This window comes from Haplochromis burtoni, unplaced genomic scaffold, assembly GCF_018398535.1.
Source record: "Haplochromis burtoni strain Fernald_Lab_line unplaced genomic scaffold, NCSU_Asbu1 Contig_153, whole genome shotgun sequence".
In the NCBI taxonomy this organism is placed as follows: domain Eukaryota; kingdom Metazoa; phylum Chordata; class Actinopteri; order Cichliformes; family Cichlidae; genus Haplochromis; species Haplochromis burtoni.
Window position 1 is genome coordinate 825,643 of NW_024582514.1, and position 19,914 is coordinate 845,556.

The 19,914-nt window shown below is 42.0% G+C and overlaps 1 protein-coding gene across 5 annotated transcripts in view; it reads left to right on the forward strand.

Annotated features, from left to right (window-relative positions):
* Nucleotides 1-19,914, forward strand: part of LOC102300219 (spectrin beta chain, non-erythrocytic 4) — a 101,744-nt gene that overhangs the window by 45,566 nt on the left and 36,264 nt on the right. For 4 of the 5 annotated variants that reach the window (XM_005932608.3, XM_042224856.1, XM_042224857.1 and 1 more), the window contains 7 exons: nucleotides 844-1,084; nucleotides 1,360-1,518; nucleotides 2,424-2,554; nucleotides 2,639-2,864; nucleotides 7,743-7,945; nucleotides 9,895-9,985; nucleotides 15,110-15,256. In XM_005932608.3, the coding sequence (XP_005932670.1) occupies nucleotides 844-1,084; nucleotides 1,360-1,518; nucleotides 2,424-2,554; nucleotides 2,639-2,864; nucleotides 7,743-7,945; nucleotides 9,895-9,985; nucleotides 15,110-15,256 (1,198 nt within the window). Of the gene's footprint in view, nucleotides 1-843; nucleotides 1,085-1,359; nucleotides 1,519-2,423; nucleotides 2,555-2,638; nucleotides 2,865-7,742; nucleotides 7,946-9,894; nucleotides 9,986-13,938; nucleotides 14,464-15,109; nucleotides 15,257-19,914 lie in introns of those variants that run through there. The other variant, XM_014336904.2, reaches the window with a different exon arrangement.

Consider the following 19,914-nt stretch of genomic DNA (forward strand, 5'->3'; position numbering starts at 1 on the left):
ATACATATGCGTACCAAACCGAAAGCACTGTATCGAACGGTTCAATATCGATACGAGTATCGTTGCACCCCTAATAATTACATAACTACTCCAATTCTATAACAGATTTATTCAATGAAAATTTTCACTGAACATTTTTAAAACAGGTTTCCAGCCCTGAGGTCAGTGTCACTGAGATGTTTTCCTGCTGAGCGCTCTGTCTGACATTACCTCAGTACGGTCACAAGGATTTGTGTTTATATGTTTATATGTGCGTGAGTGTGTGTGCGCGCATGTATCTTGGCTGAATGGGTGTGTACTGAGATCTGTTGGTCTGGAGTAGATTCAGGTGAACATATTGGATGACGATGTGTGAGGCTGAGCCGAAGCCGCAGCAGAGTGGAGCACAAACAAGTGTCTCACGTGAATCAGAGCAGGTCATATCAGGTCAAAATAACAACGAGTTCTTTCAAAGTCAGGAGTAACACAAAGGAAATGTTAAAAATAGACTTGCAAAGAAAACAGCGTCACATCATCAACACGAAGATGACTGAATCTGAATCGCTTCACCTCGATGTTATTGGTGGTTGATATGTCTGCTGCTTATTTGGATTATATTGACTTATTAGGTAAAAATGTAATCCAGATTTAAGGATGTCATCTTATCAAACCGTGTTACTAAGTGTGTAACAGTTCTAAAACTGTTACACACTTAGTAAATATCCACAACTAAAACAAATCTTTTACAAAAAGCAAGTGGTAGGCGTGAATCACACGTTTTTTTCCCCCCACACAACAACAACACTCGCCTCTCTTGAAGTGCACTTGCAGTCTTATTGTGCGCCGTCTGTCACACCTCTCCAGGTGGAACAGCATCGTGGAGCTGGTCGAGCAGAAGAAAGATCAACTGGACTCGATGTTACGTCTACAGAACTACCTGCTGGAGTGTGCCGAGATCAAGTCCCAGATCCAGGACAAGAGAAAAGCCATTGACGCCACCCAGTATGTGGGCAGTGATTTGGGAGGGGTCCTCGCCCTGCAGAGACGCCTCTCTACTATGGAGGGAGCCCTGTCTGTTCTGGAGCCCAAACTACTGCACTTACAGGTAGGACATTTACACAAAAAACATCTATATGACTTTTTCAGCTGTAGAATTGAAATCTATCACTAAAAGTAATATTTTACACTTAACTGGAGAGTCTAAACGGACAAGTAGAGATGATTTTTTGTATTTCAGGGATTTAATTTTCTCATGTTTTTAGTGGCTAAGTGAGTTTAAGAAACCAAACAATAGGTATAAAAGTATATATGAGTTTAAGTACTCTGAGGTATCAGTAGGCTAGCAGCACCATATAATAGCGTTTCTCTTTGGTGATGCAGGAAGAGGCAGAGCATCTGGCCACTGCTCACCCGGTTCGGGCAATGGAGGTTCTTGTGCAGTTTGATGGCATCAGTGTGGAGTGGGAGGAGCTCAAACGGACCCTGCAGGGATGTGAGGACTCACTGATGGTGGCTAGCAGGCTGCAGAGCTTCATACAGGTACAAATAAGGAAGAAGTGTTTGACTCTGAACACCACTTGCTACTGAAATTCATCAGCGAGCAAAAAGTGAGGTTTATTTCTCACTATGACCTTGACCTTTATTCAAATTTGCTATAAATGTAAACAAAAAATCTTAAAGAACAAAACTAGACACCAGGAGCAATTCCAAGGAACAGGAACAGCAGCAAGGAGCAAGCAGGAGGGTAGACTGTCAAAGACCAAGGCAGTGGTAAGACTTCATGTACATATATTTCTTATTCTTTCAGCTGCCCCTTTAGGGTTCGTCACAGCAAATGATCTGCCTCCATCTCATCCTCCCTTTTTCTCCTGGCACCTCCATCTTCAACATCCTACAGAGATATAAAGTCTAGAGCCTGTCTTTCAGTTGCTGACTCTTTAATCAAATCTGAAATTATGTTTATGAACGATTAAACCCCAAACATGTTTATAAACTCTTAGATAAATAATTTCTACATAAAAACTGAGGGCGTTGTTGCAGGGCTCAATAAAGAAACCAACTTGAAAAGTTTCAAAGAGAATAGAAGTTAAATAGGGCCAAAGGACCTCAAGCTAAATTATCAGCCAACCTGTCATTATTAAGGAATAACTGACTCCATTTTCCGGTACTGTGAAGACTGAGAAAGTGGCAGGGGAGAAGTGGGTGCTATAAAAATAATTAATTTGTTTCAGCTACCTAATGGCAGTGGATTAACAAAAGAGCAGCTGGTAATCTGAAAGCACGCGGTCCTTAATTCCACATCGCAAGAGTGAAAAAGTACAAACAGTATGCGGATGTCGTGTAGAGGTCATAGAGAAAGTTTTTCTGTCTACACAAACTTCCAGAGTATGAACTAATGTATAATTAATGAATTGTGATTCATGCTCCTTACCCTGTCTTGTCAGGACCTGGACTCATTCCTCACCTGGTTGGTCCAGACGCAGACCGCCGCTGCCTCAGAGCAGCTGCCCAACAATCTGGAGGAGGCAGAGAAGCTCATCAACGAGCACGCTGCTCTCAAGGAAGAGATTGGACGGTAGGTGAATGTTTTCTACAATATATTATGTGATGTTATTTCAGGCTGTGTAGAGAATAACTGGGCAGCTCTCTGTTCACGCAGGTACGAAGAGGACTACGAGCGCCTGCAAGCCATGAATGAGCTCCTGGAGTCTGAGGAGGCTCCTCTCCCACAGGCCGCCCTGCAGCAGTGGCTCCAGAAACTCGATGTCGGCTGGAACAAGCTGCTGGAGATGTGGGAAAGCAGGAGAGAAGTTCTGGTCCAGGCTCACATTTTCCATCTATTCCTGCGTGACGTCAAACAGGCCGAATCCTTCCTCAACAACCAGGTGTGTGCGGCAGCGTCACTTCATCTGTCAGTGGTGCAAAATGAAATTTTAGTGGGATTGGCCTGAAATTTGGGTCCCTATTTATGGCACTGACACCCTGTGTGAAAATCTCCACTATTTACCTTATGTACAGTAGATTAATGTTCTTGATGAAGTTTCTTTAAGTACTCCAATTACAGAAAGCCTAGACGATGCTTCTACACTGCAGCTTTTAGGTGAGCCTTTCAAGACTGCTGCTACAGAGGGGGCGAATCATATTCGCTGTGCTTTTATTTACCTTGACATCATATCTTTCCTTCAGAAGGTGGCAGGCAGAATGCAGGACCCAAACACATGACTCTGAGACTGAATGATAAAGTAAAAGCGGCAGTTTTATTGCTGGATAAAACTTTAATATGTGATACAAGAAAGCTAAACTAGAAAACCAGGAGACACAGAGAACCTGAACATTACCATAAACACAGAGGGAAAACCACAGCACCGTGAGGGTATAACACAGCAAAGAGCAGGGCTTAAATAAACCGAGGGATAACGAGGGAAAGAGACACAGAAGGAGAGCACAGCTGGGAGTAATCAGAGCTAACGAGACAAGGGGAAGCAAAACCAGACACACTGCACACAGGACAGGGACTATCAAAATAAAACAGGAAACACACGACAGGCACAAAGGCACGGACTTGACACTGAATAGAGGGAACAGGGAGCACAGAGACAGGAGAAACAAACTGCGACATGAGACACGATTGACTGTGGCGCAAGAAAATAAATATGAAGACGGAACTAAACCCACACTAAACATGAGGCCACAGGAACAAAACCTAAGAACTGGAAGTCACAAAACAAAGAAGAACTAGAGAGCTAGAAATACAAAACAGAAACCAAAACACTAGCAGTCATAAACCATGATGACACCAAAAATCAAAGTACAAAACTCACAACACCGGGTCACCGATCCAGGACCGTGACAAGACCAGAGTGAGCTCTATAGTGCACACAAAATCAGTAAAGAAAAAGAATATGCAGCCCAGCTAATGCCGTCATTTGTTTATCCTTATTTTGAGCAGCAGAAATAAATCCTACTTACTCTGCGTTTATTACAGTGAACCAAAGTAAGGAGCAGGAATAGAAAAAGAAAGAGTTGGCTGAAATGGACACATGTTACTATACGCTAAACTTGGAACTGAGGTCAGCATCTGATGAGAAAATAGTCTACCACTACTACTTCATCCTTAAGTCAGCCTAAATGATAATGAATAAACTCTGTTATTATACTTTTTATTGCATCAAAACAACTTGAAGTCTCTGTAAACAGATTTAATGATGCCTGGTGACTGCAGCAGAGCATCAGCTAGCCTGGGCGTTGGCCTAAAGCTCTGCCAGCAAAAGAAAGAGGAGAGGGAGGGTGTGTGTGTGTGCGTGTGTGTGCACGTGTGCGTCAGCAGGTGTCTTCTTGCAGTGTGTCTGTGTTATGGGGTGTTGGAGCAGCAGCTTCTAGTAATTCTATATGTATTTTCTAGCTTCTTGATGAAGTGTAGGAGGAAGAGATGTTGGCAGTGTTCTGATGCTCATGTCTGTTTTTGTGTTACCACCATATGATGTTACGGTGGTATTTATAGGACTGCGCCAATTATACACCTTCTACTTTGCTACATTTTCTTCAAATACAAACTACGCGTTTGTTTGCAAAAATCAGTCTTTTATTTTTCAGCGCATTAGCAAAATAAAAGTGACAACTGATTTTCAGCTTCATATTTTTATACTCAAATTCTCCTAGAGTAGCTTTGCGTGGTTTATTGTCCTTGATGAAGCCTCTCAGTTCAACCTCTGTGTGAAACAAGCTCCGCACCCTTTAAAACCACCTTTTTTTCCCCCTTTTAAGTCAGCTTGATTCTAATTGACTGGCCTTCTTCAAACAGAAGATATGACCACCTCCTACCCTGATCAGTGTTTCTAAAGTGATGAGAAAAGAAGATTTAGAAATTGTCAGATGGCCAAATACTGGCCGGGCTTTTGTTTTTCTAGCGCTATATTAAAACATCATACTCATATTGCTTTATAAATATTTTTTCAAAGCCTCAACTGCTCTACGGGTGAAGTTTTTCCACGTGGTGAAGACCAACAGTCAGGCTATGCAGTCAGCATTTGTGTCTGTATTACATGTAAAAAGGTTTAGTTTTCCGATCTGAAGTGTCACAGGCAAAACTGACACTGACCGTGTGTGTCTCCTCGCGGATGTGTGTGCGTCCGTGTGTGTGTTGGCCGGGACGTCTCTTTCAGTTTGCTAACAAATCTTTACCAGGGACCAGCTCTTCTTATTAGCCTGAAGGAGTTGATTTAGAGAGAGCAGCATTTTTTTTTCCAATAAGTGTGAAAGATGTTCCAGGCCATTGATCTCTGTCTTCATCTCCCTGTTTAATTCCTCAGTTTGATTTATTTTCTCTGAATGTGAAGACAACTGTAGATACAGACGAAATGCAATTGTTGTCTTTCAGTCAGCTCTTAAACTGTTGACAGAACAAACTAATTACTTTTAGGAATAGTCCTTCCTGCTTATGGTACAGCCCATTTCAGAGGATGTTCATTTTTAAATTGTAGAGTTTAAATATGGGCTCGTTTAGTCGTTAAAATAAGAATTTCATTATCAGTGAATGAGCCTATTCTTCTTCTATTCTGTTTGACTCAATGGCAAAGAAACAAACCCATTTTCCTGCAGAGTCAATTTTAAAGGCTTCAGTTTCTGACTATTATACCAAAACCTAAAGATGTTCAAATAACAGAAAACAATATTTAAATAAAGAACATGAGGCAGACAAAGGTAAAGTAAAATATGTGCTTTTATTAGCCAATGCACATAAACAAAACAGACATGATTATATATATAAAGTATATACAAAAAATACATATGAGAAGATGCAGGTGGAAACAAACAGGTGAAACTAATGAGCCGTAAACCAAGTAACTTCTAGGTTGACCCTGAGTTTTCTGTGTTACAAAAGATGGTCACTTGTTACTAGGATAAATTGAAATGGTGTCTTATGCTGTAACCTAACATGCTGTGGATCAGAATATGTTTGAGAAAAGAGGTGAACTTCTTTTTTTATACACTTGTCATCTTTGCTTCACGCCTTTGCTACCTGGGTCCAAATAGGTTACACATTATTATTATTATTATTATTATTATTATTATTATTATTATTATTATTATTATTATTATTATTATTATAGTCATGTTGTTCACACCCCCCAAAAAAGGAAATTGGTTGTTACATTTACAAAAGTCTAACTTGTAATTTGAACAAAATAATTTCCTGTTTCTATGATGAACGTAATTAAATCATGTGGGATCTGTATGAAATTCAACAACTTGATTTGTTCTTGTTGAGATCACATAATACAATCTAGTAAGAGTGGTTAGTTGCCTCGACTCATGAAATCCACAAGATCACAGGAGTTTTCAAAGCACAGGAAAATCCCTGGATAAAAGGCAGCCAGCACACACTCAGCATCAAGCCTTGTACTTTTGTTAAGTCTAGATTGACAGCTTTGTGGTGCAGTGGTTAGCATTATTGCCTCACAGCAGGAAGGTCCTGGGTTTTTAGTTTGCAGTGGATACTCTCTGATCTCTATGTATTAAATGGCCTGTATTTGTGTAGCGCTTTACTAGTCCCTAAGGACCCCAAAGCGCTTTACACATTCAGTCATCCACCCATTCACACACACATTCACACACTGGTGATGGCAAGCTACAGTGTAGCCACAGCCACCCTGGGGCGCACTGACAGAGGCGAGGCTGCCGGACACTGGCGCCACCGGGCGCAACGGGTGAAGTGTCTTGCCCAAGGACACAACAGTCAAGACTGTCGGAGCCGGGGCTCGAACCGGCAACCTTCCGATTACAAGGCGAACGCCAAAATCTTGAGCCACGATCGCCCCATATTAGCCCTATGATAGACTGGCGACCTGTCCAGGGTGTACCCCACCTCTCACCCTATCACATCTATGATAGGCCCGCCCAACCTTGATAAGGTAATAGGATGGATGAAGTGGAAGTTGCTGTAAATCTATTAAAATGTTATGTTAACCACTTTAGACTTTGTTGAACATTATGTAATATGAAGATAACGTGTAGTATTTAAGTGACCGAGTATTTATTCCAACACTATTCAATAACTTGAATAGTGTTGGAATAAAGTGAGAAAATTGTGAAGGATTAAAATATTCCAAGAGCTCAACTTACTTCATCTAAACATGTTTCAATCACGTTTTATCAACACAAATTGCACAGAGTTTTTTAAATATGACCAACTTGTGTTGATTGAACTCAGTTGTTTGTGTCGCTGCCAAAGCGAAACATCTGTGTGCAACCACTGTCCACCTCTGTGTTAAGTCAACATGTTCTTTTTTTCATTGCAGTCTCACTGATTAAAGTACTTCAAGCGCACACACATTCATGTGGCTCTTGCTGAACTACTGCGTGTTTCCTTTTGCACACACCTCAACTTCTGTGTTGCTCTCAGCCTATTTTTGTGTTATTGCTTCATAATTCTACAAAGAGATGAAGTCTTAGTTTTATCTTCCTTTATAAAATCAGTTGACCAATCAGAGCTGTGATTGGTCATATATATGTTACCATACCACCAACGCAGATATCCTCAAAAATAGCCTTCTGATAAACATGGATAATGTATGATCAGCTGACTATCTAAAAGGATGTACACTTGAATGTGGACTCAAATAACAGCAATCCATCCATCAGTATTTGAAAATAACAATATTAACTCGTATCAATCACATTTATTGTTCTCTTTCACTTTAACTTTTAGTTCTTGAACCAGAAAAAAAAGAAATCATGTGACTTCTCCTGTCTTTATCTTCTAGGAGTCTGCGCTCGCTCACGTGGAGCTGCCCACCACAGTGGAAACAGTGGAAGCAGCTATAAAGAAACACAAGGACTTCACCACCACCATGGAGCTGAACCTGCACAGGATCAAAGCTGTGATTGAGGCAGGAGAAAGTCTGATCAGCCAGAACAACATCTACTCTGAACGCATTAAGGAGCGCATCGACACTCTTGCCAACAGGTACCACGTGCTGTACATGCAAAACAATATAGAGAAAAGAAATGTAAGTGCTAATAGTCTGAAGTATGAAGTGTGATTAAAAAAAAATGACAGAAAGGTGTCTATTAAAAAAATCAAAGCCCTGATCTGATTTAAATTGGACCAAATTTCCCTTTGAGTAAAAACCTTCAACTCATTCAGTGTGATGCAGCTGGTAGGAAGCTGCTGATTTACTGGTCAATCTACAGTCAACCATCATCTATGGCCATGAGTTATAGGTAGAGACTGAAAGAGTTGATGGATACAAGCAGTGGAGATGAGCCTTAGAGGTAGCTGGTGCCTCTCCACATCAGAAGGATCCAGTTGAGGTGGTTAGGGCATGTCCAGCTTGTAGGAGGCCCTGGGGCAGACCCAGATGGCATGGGAATGCCTCAGTATCCCTCCAAAAAAGCTGGAGGAGGGAGCCGTGGAGAAGGATCTTAAGAACTACTGAACTTAAGAAAACTTTCTGTGCGTGGTGTGCCAGCACATGATGACACGATCGTTTTGACACGATCAGCGGAACTGTGCATGGTCAGTCTGACCCTGGGGAACAAATTCTGGTTGCAACATCTCATTAATGTGAAAAAAATATGAGTACAATCCCGATCTTGCAACTCACCCGAAGCGTGACACGAGTTTGGTACGGGACTTCTAGGAGCAGTGACCTAAAAATAGCAGCCGGGTTGAAAAATGGTACAGAAAGGTACAGGACGATGATCGTGAGCAAGAGAAGAGCCGAACTGAAATCAGGAAGGTGTTCAGACTTTTATGGGACTGTTCCCGTACATTTTTGATGACAGTTTGTAACTAGAAGCTCTGAAACAGAGGACGGTGATGATCAGTGATTCAGTTTCATTATTGAGGTTTAATGTTAATCAAAAAGGCATAAAAACATTTAAATTCTCTCATTGGCAGCTAACACTGTCTATGAACACATTTAGAATGAATGAAAGTTGGAGGATTTTTGTGTGTAGCTTTACTCTATTGAACTATACCGGTTATATATTTACATAGTGTATATAACAGTAATCTCAAATTATAAACAGGAAAGCACTTCAAGCAGTTGGTAACTTGAAAAAGTTACCTGCTATTTTCAGGGTTTTTATCTTTTTTGTTTGTTTGTTTTTAATTGTTTTTCTCATTAACTCGGTTTCCCTGAGTCTTTCCCATTTGTTATGAATAAATCTTATTTTTTTTGGTACTGGTTTTATTTTGTTGTACTTATCCGTGACACCTTAAAGGCCGGTCCGTGAAAATCTTGTCGGACATAAACCGGTCCGTAGCGCAAAAACTGCCGCGCTAACATAATACAAAGAATAATTGCAGCTAAAGGATTTAAATCAAAGCAAGAGCAAGACAAAAGACAGAAAGCAGAGTGTGGTGTGTTTGGTCCAGGACTGACACCCGTCCGTGAAATCTCTGTGAAAGCTGAGATTGTGCAGCGTGTTGTGTGAGGGGGGTGGGGCTGGTTATTTGTGGCTATAGATTTCTAAGTGTATCCTCACAATAGAAATGAGAAGAAGCATATGTTGTTGTTTTTGTGCTGGAGACAGACAAATGAACAAAGCACAGTGCAATTTATGGACTTTATTTAGCTCACGTAATAATTAATTTTACTGCATTAGCTTTTGTTAGAAATAAAGTGATTATATTTTACTTTATCTACAGTTAACAGCAGTAAACATGGATCTCTTTTAGCAACATTACCATGTCTCTCTGATACTGATCACGCTTGTGAAATATTCTATAATCTACAGCAACCGTAGAGATTGTTGGGCACATACTCAGTTAACCACTCTTATAATGCGTAACACTAAGCCTAAATCTGATGTAAATACCTAATGCTTCTAATGTACACACACATCTAAACAGCTGAAATTAAATCAGAGTTATTTTGACTGAAGTCTCCTTTTCCTTTGCTTTTTCAGGGGAAACAAGAACAGAGGGCTGGCCCAGCAGTGGCTGGAAAAACTGAATGACCAGTGGGAACTTCAGAGGTTTCTCCAGGACTGTCATGAGGTAAGAGGCTAAAAATTCAGTTCAATTTAATTCAGCTTTATTTATATAGCGCCAAATCACAACAGTCTCCTCAAGGCGCTTAATACTGTATGATAAGGCCCTACGTTAATAGAGAGGAAAACCCCAAAAATCTGTGTTTGTTTATCAGTTTCTTCCCTGTTCTTTAGATTCAAAAGTAAACATCTCTTCAAGTTACTGCAGAGATTTTGCTGGCTCAGAATGGGCCTTTGGGGGCTGACTATGCACATGGCCGTCATACAGTAAAGACGAGGGGTTTGTGCTGCTTATGAAAGAAAACACAGCGTTCTCCTGCTATTTCACACCATTTCATAGCCAAAAATGTATTTTATGCTCTAGCTAATGAAGCCTCGGTTAGCAAAACTGGTTAAAAAGAATTATTGAAATATTTTTGTTTTTGGGGGAGGTGTTATGTTCCTCAAAATGTCCTTTATGTGCAGCTTTATGCTGTGCAAACACATGCTAACAGTGAGCGGAGATACAGTACAAATGGAGTCTGAGCATGCCCGCTTTAATCACATACCTTCTGTTGGAAACTATCATTGATATGGTCCACACCTCCTGTGTGTGTGTGTGTGTGTGTGTGTGTGTGTGTGTGTGTGTGTGTGTGTGTGTGTGTGTGTTTACGCTGCACACGGCTCCCCTCTGCTCGCCCCTGCAGTTTTTGCTCTCTCGCCCAGCAGAGTCACCTCCTTCTTTCTGGGCCAAAACCATGTGTAGTTTCAGCAACTTTCTCTCTTTGTGCCTCCTGCATAATTCAGCAGCTCAGTCCCTCATCACTAATTCAAGGGAGGAAGAGTGTATCTCACTGTATACATGAGTGTGCGTGTGTGCGTGTGTCAACGACTTGTTTATGTGTGTACATGAAGCGTTGAATGCATATCTCTAGAAACACAGCATGCAAAAGGAGGCTGAGTGTGTGTCGGTGTGTCCGTAAGTGTGTGTGTGTGTACAGTGGATGAGTGACACTGCGTCAGTCTGTAGGAACCTGAGCTCTCTGCTGGCAGGGTGTGTTCTTCTGTTCGGGCCAGGCTGCGTTCTCGTGCTTCCTGTTACTCACTGCTGCTCTCTATCCACTGGCTGACACATTTACAACAAAATCAGATAGTTTTATCCAAAATTGCATCACATATACAGTTTATACTGAACGCTTCAGTCTGGTCGGTGGGGTAGATGAAGGACACCCCTGTATTCAGCACTTTGATCATACTTGCACCGCACGATCTTTAGCGAGTGTTCCTGGATTTTGTTCTTTGTGCTTTTACCTATTTCACCATCTACACTTCCTTTCTTCTCACCTAACGTTGAGGTGGGAGACTAAAGTACCTCTCTTTTGCTCCGACTTGTAAAGAAAACCACTAACTGATTTAGGAGTGGTTGGTAAACACTTTATAGGATCACCCATAATACCAGGTGCTTACTAGCAACTGTCAGCCCCAAAGCCATGTACCACTTTATTTGTGGACAGAGCAGTTCAACATGAAATGACCGTATAAAAATATATTTCTTTAAAGGATTTTTATACTTTTTTTTTTTTAAATTTGTGCAGAAGTTTGTGCATTTATTAAAAGATCCTGTAGAGTCTAGGAGGTTGTGGCTGATGAATATTTTGGAAATACCCTGGACAATCCATATGAAGGGGAGATGGAAAGGACAGATGGTGTTACAGGGTGGTGATGGTGGGCCCCTCAGTGAACTTGCACATGTGACACTGTATCAGGAAATGGTGGCTGCATGTTGTCAACGTCAGCCCAAAAAAAGCTGAAAAGAACGAAGCTGATTTTTCTCCTCTTGCATCTTTACAGTTTCCCATCAGCCTGTCTCTTCCACTTTTTCCACAGTCCAACAATGTCTTCAGGACAAAAGGGGACCAAAGAAGTACACTGAGTTACAGATCATGCAGTGGCTTTTCACCTGGATTCCCTTCCTGAACTGTTCTCAGTAAAGAGCAGGTGTATGCCCAGAGGCTGACAGGCTAAATATAGTGGGTATCTATAAAGATAGATGTAGCACATGTTAAGTTACTCTGTAAATGCCCTCAAGCCTGCCAGTGCTTTTGCTTTGTCACAGAGGCTTTTAGATTGGATGACTTTTTGCATGCTGAGGAGGAAAAGTACTGAGTTTGATATTCCTGATATCTTGAGCCTTTTGTGGTGTCTTTCATAGAATATCTGCAGTGAACTAGCATTAGCCCTGAACTCATTGGTCTTTTCATTTAATGACACTGTTGTCTTCTGCCATCAACAAAATGGGCAATGCAATGAATTTGGAATTGCATGTAGGAATCGGCACATTAGAATGTGTGACAGTGTATTTGGAGCGCAAAAGAAAGACATCAACAGCTGTAGCCAAGCCCAGAAAAGGAATCACACCTCTGAGTGTCAGAAGCCCTGTTTATGCTGACGCTGTGACAGGGCAGAGTCAGATCTGCATTGGTGTCTAATGAGAAACACTATATTTTTACAAGTTGAAGAAATACATAGGATTACTTGCAGAAGCTGGATTAACTTTAGAAGGAAGAAGATCACGGCAGACAGAATCTTTGAGCGGCATTGGTCAGTCAGTGGAGAGCTTCTAGCATTAATCCCTCCTATAAACACTTCTATGGTCACATGGTTCCAACACCTTATTGACATCACTATCAGTTCTTTGTTGATGAAAATTCGTGGAGCTGGTTCTAAATTTGTCCTCAGCATTGACACTGGCATCACATTAGAGAGACCCACTCTAGCATCTGCGGGCGAAAAAAGAAACCGCGATACTTCGAGCCTTTGGTTCTTCACAGACACTACCACACATCAGCATAGCTACACCTGTGTTTTGTGAAAAAGTGTGACGTATAGAAATGTAATTTTAGTCTTTATCCAAACATTCTCCTTAAGTCCATTGCTTTAAAACCTAAAAACACACACACAGTTTTCCAAGGTGGCTTTCCTGATGTACATTTTTTTTTTATGTCTATTAGTGGAAAATTAGGGGACAGTGATGAAGTAGTGATGAAGCCTGATAGCATGATGATGACTCTGAGTCTTCCTTTGACCCTCTTCTTTCTTCCATTACGCCCCACCCCGTCCCTCTCTTTGCTTTTTACGTCAGCTGTTCATTCATCCTTCCCCCAATGCACCTAAAAGCTCTCCTCCTCCTTGCTCATTCATTTCATTTACACTCTCTAGAGGCATCAGCCTGTGACCCTCCATGACCGCTATAGTTGCAGTATGTGTGTGTGTGTGTCTGTGTCTGTGTGTGTGTGTTTGCACCCATGACCTTTGCAAGTAAGTGGCACACACACATCTGTCTGCAAATTCATGTATGTGTGCAAATATGTGAGGCCTGTTACCTGTCTGTTCTGTGTGATGATAGGTGAAGGATGATGTGACAGATTGAGGGAAAGTGGACTGAAATCTGACCGTGGCCTGTTTAAGGAAAGGGGAGCAGTAGAGCCGTCAAACATATAAATATATCATTCAGTCGTTCCCTACCTCTCTACCCATTATCAGCCCCCTTCTTTTTAGTGTCCCTTTGCTGTTTCTCTCTCGCTGTTCTCTGTGCTTTACCACTGCAGCAGTGTCAGGCAAGCTGGAGACAGAGAGTGCAGCTGCCTGGGACTGCTGCAGAGAGGAAGAGAGGGATGATAGAAGAAGGTGATGTACATGGAGAGGGAGGAGAAGATGAAACAAAAGCAGCTGTAGAAGAGTCGTGAGCTCAGCTGTTAATGCACACTGATGGGCTTCAATCAGTTAAAGCTTTGAGCCCCTCTCATTCATCCATCTTCGTGCACAAAGTCCACACCCGCCCCTCCGCCTTCCCCAGCTCGGCATCATTAGCCGTGACCGGTGAGCCCGGAGGCTTTGCTCCCCCTGCCCCCCTAAAAATTCTAATCCCAGGCTTTAGCTCCTCCCTCTCCTCTCCTTATACACTTCATCTCTTCTCCAACCAGCCGATTGGCTCACTCGCTCACTCAGCTGCCCGCTCGCTGAAGGTGTGAGGAAAGGGGAGGGCCGCCCGCGTACTGGCTCGGCTGCCTGCCATTTTATTGTTTTGGGAAGGAGGGGTTCTTTTTCTTCTTCTCTCAGTCATCCTCACTCTTTCCCTCGTCACTGTTCTGCCCCCGCCCCTCCTCTCTCTCCTGTTTGAGTGCAAGAAAGAGACGGAGCGAGAGGAAAGAGAGGGTAGCGCAGCCTCAGTTTGAAGTCTCCAGTCTGTCTCTTCTCTCCAGGATTGTTGTTATTTACCCTCCTGCCTGGCGTTTTCCCTTCACCTTTGCATCACTGCCCAGGGTATTTGGCTCTGCAGAAGGCACCCCTCAACTCTTTCCGTCCTCTCTTTTCTTTTTTTTCTTTCTGGCTCTGCGGTGAAGAGCATCTTTGCATGCGTGTGACAGCAGACGAGCGAGGATGCGGATACCAGCGGCTGCCTGCAGCTGCCACAACCCCGTGGGCTGCTGATCTTAAACACTGCCGGTAAACGGGGTTATTCTATTTGCATATCTGGTTTAGGTGCGGGGCTGGCGGTGCAGGTGGAAATATTACACGCAGGAATGAGAATGTTGATGAGGCAGAGACGAGGGAGCCGATGCTGACCTGAATATTTTGGTGATGCTCTCAGCGCAGGCGTGAGGCTCTTTTTTTTTTTTTTTCTTCACCGTTTGCCTCTCGCAGATGGTCCCCGTGTGGAAAATGTACACATTTTACTCTTTGATGGAGAGCGGGGGTGTGCGTGTGTAGGGGGGTGATTTCTGCGTGGGTGTGTTGAAGCTGAGGATACTGTCTGTGAGGGGTTGTGCACATGTAGATCCCTGCCGCCATGCTTGTTGGTACACGTGTGTCTGCTTACATGTGCTTGCTGTGCATCATTAAATTTTAATGTGTGTGTGTTTGACCTTGTTTAGTTACAGTGCACCTTATTTATAATTCAGTTTTTCTGCATAACAAATTAATGGAATCATATATGCATGAATTAGAATAATATATGTACCTACTGATGAATGCTTTGGTCTGGTCACGTCTTTTAAAGTGAGGAATTCCTCTGTGCAGCATCAGCTCCTCAGTTATTTACTGTAACTGTCCAGTACTGACACCTCCTTCTGTATCTGTGTCTCTCACCCAGCTGGGGGATTGGGTGTATGAGAAGATGCTAATGGCGAGGGACAGCAGTCGAGACGAGACCCAGAAGCTTCATAAGAAATGGCTGAAGCACCAGGCTTTTATGGCCGAGTTGGCCCAGAATAAGGAATGGCTGGACAAAATTGAAAAGGTAAGTGCAGCTGGCCGTCCCAGTGATGTAGCCTCGCAGGCACATTTCCTTTTACAGTGTCGCTCTGTTTTTGTTTTGTTTTGTTGGCCATTTACATTTTTTTTTTTTTATAGTGCAACTCTGAAATTTACTGCAAATATTATGGCATAGAGTCTGACTTTGACCAATGTCAAGATAGACACAGAGTAAATGACAAAAGAGTATTTCATGTGGACTTTGACCTACTGATGTAGTGATGTAACAACACCTGTGATTTTCTTGGGTTCCTCTAATATCTTAGCAACATCTCCTGGGGCACTTTTGCTCCTTCTCTTGTGACTCTCTCACAATTTGTGTGACTTTAATATGAATAATGGCAATACATGTATCCATAATTGTCGTAATACTATCCAAATGTCATGTATGAAAGCCATCTACCCATACATGCAAAACCTTACTCAGGAAGCGTTTGAGCAGCTAATCTCTGTGCAGGTGGACAGAACGGTCAAATCTCTAGTCAGCATGACTTACATACACAATAATGGATACAGGAAGTTGCAAATTGTGAGAAAGTTGAAAAGATTGGAGCGTTTTTCGTTCATCGATGCGTGCCGTCATCAGAGCAGAACAAATGCTCTCAGTGCAACACCGGAAAAGCAGATGTTTACACAGAGTTGTGTTTCTAAAATTTCTTTAGGCATCAATGGTTTTCTGTTGTTTATACTACAGAATATGGCATCTTTTGTGTGTATTTTTATTTGGAAAATTATTCAGGAATTAACTGTCACGAAGTGTTCCTGAAATTCCCTCTCCATCTTGATTTTGAAATGTAAACGATGGTTTCCAAATTCAGGCTTGTTGTACGTAGGTCGGATTAAGTTAAACACAGGAACAGATACAACATGCACATTTGATAAAAATGGCATTTTTAGTAGAATTATATACCAACGTAACAAAAGAATGGTTCAGATTATGAGTAAATAATAGAAATGTGGTTGACATAATAAACTAATTCCCAGGAAATTGCTCTTGTTTTGTTTGCTGTCACGTAGCTTGTTGCTCTGGAAAGTGAAAACTAGGCCTCTTTGCAATTTTACCAATGAGCCTCCGGTTTAAAAAGCTTTTAGGAACAAAAGATGAAGGCTGCTGTACATATGGGAACAAAAGAAAAGATGTGTTTTACTGTTCACTGAATCATTTTGGCTTTATATGTGTGTGTGTCTGTGTGTCTTGTATTAGCTGGTGATATATCTCTGTTTTAAAAATACCCGTTAAAGGATTTTACAGAAGGTTCAGATGCATTAGAATCATTTTGAAGATTAAAAATGACCCTCAATGCCATATTTGTTGTAAACTGATTCATGCATTAGTCCTTGTATTAAACCCTCAAGTACAAAACTTACTTAATCAAAGCGTAACGAAGCCTGTGGCAAGGGCAGAAAGTATTACAGAGGGGTTTTTAAATAGGCAGGGGAGCGCCGCGGCCCTCTGTGCTGCTCGCTGTCCTGATACGATCTGTTTCGTATTAAGGAGATTTATACAGCACATCAGCCTCTCGTCTAAAGCTGTGGATGTAATTGGGTTAGCCAGTGTTTCCCAGGCTGCATGTCAAGGTTGCACATGTTTGACTTTGAGCGGTTGTGTTAAGGGCTCTGATTGCCTGCAGTGACATAAATCTGGATGCACTGGTCAGTAGAGCTGTAGTCCATGCATCATTTAGCAGTCGCTATCGCATCACTGTGTTTAGTGGCTCCTCGTGACTCCTTTGTGTGCTTCTGTGAGGAGTAAAGAAGGTGATACTTCAAGACATATGTTTATCCTGGAGTATGCTGTAATACCACAGAAAGCTTTCAGTTTAATCTCACTATGTTGTTCTTATGTTTTTTGTTTTTATTATTATTACCAATAAACTTGATAAATTAAAAATAATATGAGTAACTGACATGACTTTTTTTGTTTATCGGCCAACATGGAATCTCTCTGGTCATCTCTGATAAAAAGCCAGAGAGATTATCGTCTGTGTAAAATATATGTTTATGATACTCATGCAGAATTTGTGGTTCTGCACTGGTGCCTGCTTGCATTGGGCTTGTGCGAACTCAATAAACACAGAGGCTACGGGGACATGCTCCATGCAATCCCTCAAAAAGAGATGATGACACTCTGCATACGATGAGTGCTGAATAGTTGAAAAGTTGGTTTGCAAAGTGCCACAATAGTCCAGCAGTGGACACTTTTCTTTCTTATGACACTTTTGTTTTTACAGCTTATGTTAACCACAGACTTTTTTCTTATTTTAACCTTTATTTAATCAGAAAGTGAAACCCTTGAAATAAGGAATATCTTTGGTCAGCGTTAACCTAGTGTGTTATTAAATGCCAAGGTAAAACCATCTCTGACACATATTTTTCCCCATACTTTTGAAGATTAAACGAAGAAATTCAAATGCCACACAGAAGAGCTCTGCCTGGTCTGGAACAAGGATCTGCTCGCTGTCAGGCAGTGGTGCTAACCGCTGAGCTGCTGTGTTTAAACACTATGTAAAAAAACAACAACAGTGACTTGGAGACAAAGAAATCACTCATGCAAAATGCTAATTTCTGGGTGTTGTGCCCGGAAATTATCATTTTAATCCATTATGGTCGATATTGCGATGAAGTTGATACTCTTCTGATCTACCGAGGCTTATTAACACCATCAGGGCAAGTATATGGCTTGCCAGTAGAAAATTAGATATTGTATGTGATGGCCCTGCAGAATGACAGCCAAAAGAAATTTGACAGGACACATGGACATCGATGGACCCATATGGGCTGTTGTAGAAAATGAAACATGCAACTGTTTAGTAAGCAGGCTGCAGTTATATCTGATGGACTGTATGGTATAAACAAATCCTGGCAGTGCATCTGCTCTGAGGAAAGACGCAGAGATACAGTATTTCTAGTGAAGCGACAACATTGACACTACATTTATTATCATCAGTCTGAGCTCTTATGCTGATAACTGAAACCTGAAAAAGGCTATGCCGAGTGTATTGTGGTTCAGTCATATCACATCACAATGAAGGGGCACCACTGACCATGGCATAGTGGCTCAATCCTCTGCAGTGTCATACTGGGCAGGGCTAAACGTGAACGCCCCTGCAGGAAGCAGAGGGAACTGAATCAAGGCACAACACTCATATTTGTGCACATACTGTACTGTAAAGCATAAATTCTTGATATGTTGGGACGAGAACAGAAATGATTAAGTATCTGTTTAAAGACAGTTAAGTAGCAACTAATCTTATAACTGTCCAACAAAAATGCAAATTATTTGAAATTTCCAGATGATGAAATATGAGAAATTGTAGCTCTGCCTTATCTTACTGAATAGTGAGTAGGATTTCAGGATCTACCCGCATCTCATCCTGTGACAGCTGCGATAGGCTCCAGCTCCCCTGTGACCCTAAAGTGGATAAGCAAAAGTAGATGGATGGATGGGCTCTAATAAAAGTAACTGACTGTCAAAATAAAAATCGCCAATTGCGGGTGAAATAACACCAGTGACATGAAGTAGGAAGGGCCGGAGATAAACTTTTAGAAATTTTCAGGCGAGCACTTGAAGCGTCCACCAATGAAAGGACAGAATACCATGGATTGACATATGACCTAGTTGTAAATACATTATATTGTTACCTAGGCAACCAGGCCCTGGAATGTCCAGAAGCAACCAATAGTCGGCCTCAAAGCATTTACGCAGTATTAGGGATGAGTAGTATTTGCACAACCATAAAGGTCATAGTTCAAAATAAAATGCTGTTGCTGTCGTGTGACTTTCATGTTTCATGTGGGCGATCGTGGCTCAAGAGTTGGGAGTTCGTCTTGTAATCGGAAGGTTGCCGGTTCGAGCCCCGGCTCGAACAGTCTCGGTCATTGTGTCCTTGGGCGAGACGCTTCACCCGTTGCCTACTGGTGGTGGTCAGAGGGCCCGGTGGCGCCAGTGTCCGGCAGCCTCGCCTCTGTCAGTGCACCCCAGGGTGGCTGTGGCTACAATGTAGCTTGCCAGTGCCAGTGTGTGAATCGGTGGATGACTGAACGTGTAAAGCGCTTTGGGGTCCTTAGGGACTAGTAAAGCGCTATGCAAATACAGGCCATTTTACATTATGTCTGTGTCCTCGTCCAATCAACTCGATGCAAGATAGCGGATGATGGCTGTAAACGTAGGCAGCTGCACATATTTCTGTCCTTCAAGCTGCTCATTATGTCTGATTACTTTCTTCTCCTACAGTGGGCACTGTGAGGTTGGTATATGCTAATACACATGAGCCAGGTTGCAGAGTCCTAACATATCATAACACGGGCTGGTCCACTGTTGAGGGTGCAGCACTGCATGTTCTGACCACAGAGCCCTTTCTGTTGCACATTTAGGGGTCACATGCATTTAGGGAACATATGCTCTGAGGGTAGATTTAGGTTACTGCAGAATGCTTACAGATGGAGAAGGTGATGCTGAAGAGACAGATGAGAAACAGAGTTTCTGAATTGTTTGATAATAAGCAAAAGTGGTGAATTGAGACCATGTTTCTGCCCCAGTCACTCACCTTTTAGAGTGGATATCACATATTAAAGCAGGGTCCTCGAAGAAAAAACTGTTTGTAACGCAATCTGGGATAAATAATCCATGTAAATAATGATTAG